Here is a 7684-nt window from a genome sequence, read left to right as displayed (position 1 = left end):
AGTTGGCGAACTTAGAGGGTGGGTCGGGTGGTGGTTGGAGGGGACTGAGAGCATCATTGGGGTTCAGTGTCCCACAAATGTATACATGGAGCATTGGTGAAGCCAGGATTTCATATTGGGGGCAGGACGTAGCCCAGTGGTAAAGCATTCACTTGATTCACGGTCGGTCTGGGATTGCTCCCCGTCGGTGGACCTATTGGGCTATTTCTTGTTCCAGCCAGTGCTCCACAACTGGTGTAACAAAGGCTGTGGTATGTACTATCCTGTCTGTAGGATGTTGCATATAAAAACGATCCCTTGCTGCTAATCGAAAAAAGTAGCCCATGAAGTGGCAACAGTGGGTTTCCTCTCTCTCAATATCTCTGTGGTCTTTAACCATATGTCCGACGCCATATAACCGTAAATAAAATGTGTTGAGTGTGTCGTTAAATAAAACACTTCCTTCCTTTATTTTCGGCTTCCTTCTTCCACTCACTGTAAACGAGTTGTGTTATGGGATGACAGGGAAATATAAAAGGTGGTGGTGGAAAAAAACATGAGGTGTGATTGGGGAAGGATGTCCTGCCCCCCCCCCCCCCCCCCCCCCCCCTCCACTGGCAATGCAAGTTCAATTGTGGTTGGTTTGGAAGGAGCTGCCCCTTCCAAAGAAACTGAAAATCTGAGGCTGTTTGAATAGTAAATAACTTAATAGCATATCATTTATGAATGCACTGAAATATTTCTTAAAACCACCTTAATATAAAAATAAGAGGAATACTGGGGGGGTTGGGGTGAAGGGGGGTTGTCTCACTGAATCTTCCAGTCTATACACTAGTTCTGGAACTGCCATAGTTACTTCCGTTCCACCGAGATTGAAAATGTCCATGTTAAGCAGCCACAAACTAAACAAACTTAATTAAGCATTAATGAGTCCCTCACCCCCTCTGGCAAATCCACTTCAATTGTGGTTGGTTTTGAAGGAGACTGCCCCTTCAAAAAAAAACAAAGAAGCAAATTTGATGCTGTTTGAATAGTGAATAACTTGATAGCATATCATTTATGGATGCACTGAAATATTTGTTAAAACCACTTATTATCAAAATAAGGGGAATAATGGTTGGGGGGTGGGGGGAGACGTTGTCTCACTGAATCTTCCAGTCTATACACCAATTCTGGAATTGCCGTAGTTACTTCCGTTCCACCGAGATTGAAAATTGTGGTTGGTAAGGGGAATAATGGTTGGGGGGTAGGGGGAGATGAGAGGGGGTCGTCTCACTGAATCTTCCAGTCTATACACCAGTTCTGGAACTGCCATAGTTACTTTCGTTCCACCGAGATTGAAAATGTCCATGTTAAAGCAGCCATAAACTAAACGAACTGAACTAAGCATTAATGAGTCCTTTCCTCTCTCCTTCCGTGCTTGATAAACTCGACACCTCCGACTCCGCAGCAATGTTCGTCAATCGGGGAAGATTCGGATTTTCGTCATCATTTGTTTTAGGTTCCTGAAATTGTTTAAAGAAACGTTTTTATTTAACAACTCACACAACACATTTTATTTACGGTTATATGGAAGGAAGGAAGGGAATGTTTTATTTAACGACGCACTCAACACATTTTATTTACGGTTATATGGAAGGAAGGAAGAGAATGTTTTATTTAACGACGCACTCAACACATTTTATTTACGGTTATATGGAAGTAAGGAAGGGAATGTTTTATTTAACGACGCACTCAACACATTTTATTTACGGTTATATGGCATCAGACATATGGTTAAGGACCACACAGATATTGAGAAAGGAAACCCGCTTCATGGGCTACTCTTTTCGATTTTGGCAGCAAGAGATCTTTTATATGCAACATCCCACAGACAGGGTAGCACATACCACAGCCTTTGATATACCAGTCATGGTGCACTGGCTGGAACAAGAAATAGCTCAATGGGCCCACCGATGGGGATCGATCCCACACTGACTGGCGACCGCGCATCGAGCTAGAGCTTTACCATTGGGCTATATCCCGCCCCGAATTGAAAGAAATTGTTTAAAGACAATTATAGTAACTCTTAGACTACTGGTAAATACGGAAGGAAGTAAAAGAAATTGTTTAAAGACAATTATAGTAACTCTTAGACTACTGGTAAACACAGAAGGAAGTAAAAGAAATTGTTTAAAGACAATTATAGTAACTCTTAGACTACTGGTAAACACAGAAGGAAGTAAAAGAAATTGTTTAAAGACAATTATAGTAACTCTTAGACTACTGGTAAACACGGAAGGAAGTAAAAGAAATTGTTTAAAGACAATTATAGTAACCCTTCGACTACTGGTAAACACGGAAGGAAGTAAAAGAAAGTGTTTAAAGACAATTATAGTAACTCTTAGACTACTGGTAAACACGGAAGGAAGTAAAAGAAATTGTTTAAAGACAATTATAGTAACTCTTAGACTACTGGTAAACACAGAAGGAAGTAAAAGAAATTGTTTAAAGACAATTATAGTAACTCTTAGACTACTGGTAAGCAAGGAAGGAAGTAAAATCTTTACTGGTGTTTTAAGATCCTTATCACATTTCTCTTTCAGATGATTCAACGAGTACATAGAGATTATTATACGAGTTCGTGTGTCGTACTGATTTTACTAAAACAAGCGGCAGGTTTCTGTATTTTCCGTGTGAAAGTGAGGGTACAGGGGAGGATTATGGGGGGGGGGGGGTCCCAGTTGCACAGAATCCCCTCCCCCCCTGGCTAAAAAACCCACCACCAAGTAGATCTAAATTGATGTCCACATAAAATTTGTAATTTCAAATTATAAACATATTGTTTCGGAACCCCCCCCCCCCCCCCCCCCCCCCCCCCCCCCCCATTACCTAAAACATAATCTGCCTCTAGGGTAATACATAAATCCTGACACGAGTTTCATAAAATCAGTACAACACACAATTAAGTGTCATAATTTCTTTATTATCCATATTATTATTATGGTTATTTTTTTTTATGAATAAAAAGACTGTCTCAAAACATTTCATCCACAACTAGAAGACGACGAAATGACGTCATATTTCACATGCACAGTCTGAGCTAGGACTGGAGAAGCAACAGTCAAATTACGTCATTACATTTGTTATATTACATGTGTGCTTCGTATGATTATTATTAACTCGGTTATGTTGAACCATGTGGATAATAATACCCTGGCAGTAGTATTGCATGGTATCCCCTATGGCAGAATGAGTGCTATAACACCTTGGAACAGAATGAAAACTGAAAAATAACGCCTGTGGTGGTATGGTAGTAATACATCCGACAGAAGTGATAACATGGTTCATACAGAAATTTCAAACCTAAATTTAGGTGCTTTTTAGGGTCAATGTAAGTAAAATTTAGGGACTAAAACTTTTCCATCTGCCATTTACAATGACCTTCGAACTCAACAAAATAATGGGAGTGTTCGAGCGGGCCGTCAGAATTGATAGAGAACTGTCCTACACATTTTCATAAACATAAATACGTAGAATCCACATAGGCATAAATGTCTGATTCAGTTCAGATAATTTTATAATATTCCATTTTATTTAGCTTGTACTGAGATTAAGACTCTTGATTAGTATTCTAGAAATGTGTTTCATTTTAGAATTCCCAATCAAGCACTCCCCGAAAGTTACAAATGAATCCTTCTACGAACAATACCGAACATTGACGATGTTTTACAAATGAATCGTTGGTATAATTTTGGCATTGTTTACACAACAACGTTCGAGCGAGCACAGAGATCAACAAATAAATGTAGATATCGATGTATTTTTGGAAATTTATTTAATGTTTCTGGAAGAAGAAAAATGTCTATCAATGTCAGGGCTTATATGGCCCAATTTAGGGTCTTTTTGTGAACTTGCACGTAAAATATAGGGCTTTTTAGGGCTAGATCATCAAAATAGGGACTTTTTAGGGCAACCCTTTAAATTTAGGGACTTTTCAAGCGTGTGCAAACCTTGGATAAGTTAAATATGACAGAGAAAAAACCCTCACACTTATCTCTCTCCTTTCCTCCTTGGATAAGTTAAATATGACAGAGAGGAAACCCTCACACTTATCTCTCCCCTTTCCTCCTTGGATAAGTTAAATATGACAGAGAGAAAACCCTCACACTTATCTCTCTCCTTTCCTCCTTGGATAAGTTAAATATGACAGAGAAGAAACCCTCACACTTATCTCTCTCCTTTCCTCCTTGGATAAGTTAAATATGACAGAGAGAAAACCCTCACACTTATCTCTCCCCTTTCCTCCTTGGATAAGTTAAATATGACAGAGAGAAAACCCTCACACTTATCTCTCCCCTTTCCTCCTTGGATAAGTTAAATATGACAGAGAGAAAACCCTCACACTTATCTCTCCCCTTTCCTCCTTGGATAAGTTAAATATGACAGAGAGAAAACCCTCACACTTATCTCTCCCCTTTCCTCCTTGGATAAGTTAAATATGACAGAGAGAGAAACCCTCACACTTATCTCTCCCCTTTCCTCCTTGGATAAGTTAAATATGACAGAGAGGAAACCCTCACACTTATCTCTCTCCTTTCCTCCTTGGATAAGTTAAATATGACAGAGAGAAAACCCTCACACTTATCTCTCCCCTTTCCTCCTTGGATAAGTTAAATATGACAGAGAGGAAACCCTCACACTTATCTCTCCCCTTTCCTCCTTGGATAAGTTAAATATGACAGAGAGCAAAAACCTCACACTTATCTCTCCCCTTTCCTCCTTGGATAAGTTAAATATGACAGAGAGAAAACCCTCACACTTATCTCTCCCCTTTCCTCCTTGGATAAGTTAAATATGACAGAGAGGAAACCCTCACACTTATCTCTCCCCTTTCCTCCTTGGATAAGTTAAATATGACAGAGAGAAAACCCTCACACTTATCTCTCCCCTTTCCTCCTGGGATAAGTTAAATATGACAGAGAGAAAACCCTCACACTTATCTCTCCCCTTTCCTCCTTGGATAAGTTAAATATGACAGAGAGAAAACCCTCACACTTATCTCTCCCCTTTCCTCCTTGGATAAGTTAAATATGACAGAGAGAAAACCCTCACACTTATCTCTCTCCTTTCCTCCTTGGATAAGTTAAATATGACAGAGAGAAAACCCTCACACTTATCTCTCCCCTTTCCTCCTTGGATAAGTTAAATATGACAGAGAAGAAACCCTCACACTTATCTCTCCCCTTTCCTCCTTGGATAAGTTAAATATGACAGAGAGAAAACCCTCACACTTATCTCTCTCCTTTCCTCCTTGGATAAGTTAAATATGACAGAGAGAAAACCCTCACACTTATCTCTCCCCTTTCCTCCTTGGATAAGTTAAATATGACAGAGAGAAAACCCTCACACTTATCTCTCCCCTTTCCTCCTTGGATAAGTTAAATATGACAGAGAGAAAACCCTCACACTTATCTCTCTCCTTTCCTCCTTGGATAAGTTAAATATGACAGAGAGAAAACCCTCACACTTATCTCTCTCCTTTCCTCCTTGGATAAGTTAAATATGACAGAGAGAAACACTTATCTCTCTCCTTTCCTCCTTGGATAAGTTAAATCTGACAGAGAGAAAACCCTCACCTTATTCCCCTTTCCTCCTTGGATAAGTTAAATATGACAGAGAGAAAACCCTCACACTTATCTCTCCCCTTTCCTCCTTGGATAAGTTAAATATGACAGAGAGAAAACCCTCACACTTATCTCTCCCCTTTCCTCCTTGGATAAGTTAAATATGACAGAGAGAAAACCCTCACACTTATCTCTCCCCTTTCCTCCTTGGATAAGTTAAATATGACAGAGAGAAAACCCTCACACTTATCTCTCCCCTTTCCTCCTTGGATAAGTTAAATATGACAGAGAGAAAACCCTCACACTTATCTCTCCCCTTTCCTCCTTGGATAAGTTAAATATGACAGAGAAGAAACCCTCACACTTATCTCTCTCCTTTCTTCCTTGCCCAGCCACAAGTGTCTGAGTTCTCCACGACACCAGCCAATCACAGCGGTTGCTATTAAAGTGCAAGGCACGAGGTACAGCAATGCTGGTTGGCCCTTGTTCATCAGGGCCAACGCTATATAGGTCAGAACAAGACCTATAGTGTAAGCTGAAATAGAAAACAAAACAAAACATTTATATAAAATAAATTTTACAAACTTCTTAGGCCATGATAAAATAAATACCAGATCTACATCTAATTTTTTTTTTAATAGTTAAAGTTTATTTTGTTTAACGACACCACTAGAGCACATTGATTAATTAATCATTGGCTATTAGATGTCAATCATTTGGTAATTCTGTTTCAGTCATCAGAGGAAATCCGCTACATTTTTTCCTAATGCAGCAAGGGATCTTTTATACACTTTCCCACAGATAAAAAAGCATATACCATGACCTTTGACCAGTTGTGGTGCACTGGTTGGAACGAGAAAAAAAACCCAATCAGTTGAATGGATTCACCGAGGTGGTTCAATCCTGTGACACAAGCACCTCAAGCGAGCACTCAACCAACTGAGCTATATCCTGCCCTTTCAAAGTAAATATGGGGTGTGAAATTGTATTATTATATACCCATTTAATCTCACTGTTTTGACAGTAATAAAAGCCATTCTGACTGTGCAACAATTAATTGTTTTATGCAACATATGTATAGGCAGTACTAAACCAAATAACATATGACCGGGTTAAAGTTTGAGGAAGAAGGAAATGTTTAAATTAACGATGCACACAACACATTTCATTTACGGTTATATGGCGTCAGATAAATGGTTAAGGACCAAACAAATATTGAGAGAGGAAACCTGTTGTCGTCACTTCATGGGCTACTATTTTCGATTAGCAGCAAGGGATCTATTATATGCACCATCCCATAGACAGGATAGCACATACCACAGCCTTTGATGTACCAGTTGTGGTGCACTGGCTGGAGCGACAAAGTTTGAGGTGCACTTAACTTTTCATAGAGCCGTTAATACCACAAGTCCTGTCATTAATGATGAATATGACAGTGTTTGTTGTGATACTATATTGGTTCATCTGGCCAGTAAATTCCTGTAGTTTAATTTGAACTAAAGTCAATGTACAAACTACCATGATTGTGCTTGAAAAATGTTCGTGGTCCTACTAAAAATAGCATGCCATTTTTTTGTGTGGAACTAGGATAGTCACAGACGCTACCCGTTATCTCTGAAATAAGCAGAGTAACCCCAACTTTTTTTTATGATTTACTTTAAGGGTAACAGGTGGTAGTATTTATATCCATGGTGTAAATGTCGATTGATAAGCTGTAGGTACATGTAGTAGTTTTAGCCACATGTGTTACGATTGTCGGCCATGGGATTTGATTTGGTGGTATACACCCTGTAATACAAATCTCACATGCCTACATGTAGTTACGTGTTCACTCGAACGATGTCAAGTCCCTATTTTATTTAACGACACACTCAACACATTTTATTTACGGTTATATGGTGTCAAACATATGGTTAAGGACCACACAGCTATTGAGAGAGGAAACCCTCTACCACTTCATGGGCTACTCTTTTCGAATAGCAGCAAGGGATCTTTTACATGCACCATCCCACAGACAGGATAGTACATACCACGGCCTTTGTTAACCAGTTGTGGAGCACTAGCTGGAACGAGAAATTGCCCAATGGGACCATCGACTT

At 39.4% G+C, this 7684-nt stretch overlaps 1 protein-coding gene across 1 annotated transcript in view; it reads right to left on the bottom strand.

Moving 5' to 3' along the window:
• Positions 1-335: 335 nt before the first annotated feature.
• Positions 336-7684, bottom strand: part of LOC121372960 (signal peptide peptidase-like 2B) — a 32492-nt gene continuing 25143 nt past the window's right edge. Inside the window, exons 15-16 of the mRNA XM_041499399.1 lie at positions 5948-6120; positions 336-1484 (exon numbers count right to left, since the gene is read on the bottom strand). Of these exons, the coding sequence (XP_041355333.1) occupies positions 1362-1484; positions 5948-6120 (296 nt within the window). The 3' untranslated portion in view covers positions 336-1361. The remainder of the gene's footprint in view (positions 1485-5947; positions 6121-7684) is intronic.

This window comes from Gigantopelta aegis, chromosome 5 (genome assembly GCF_016097555.1).
Source record: "Gigantopelta aegis isolate Gae_Host chromosome 5, Gae_host_genome, whole genome shotgun sequence".
Classification (NCBI taxonomy): Eukaryota; Metazoa; Mollusca; class Gastropoda; order Neomphalida; family Peltospiridae; genus Gigantopelta; species Gigantopelta aegis.
This window is presented reverse-complemented; position numbering and strand designations above follow the sequence as displayed.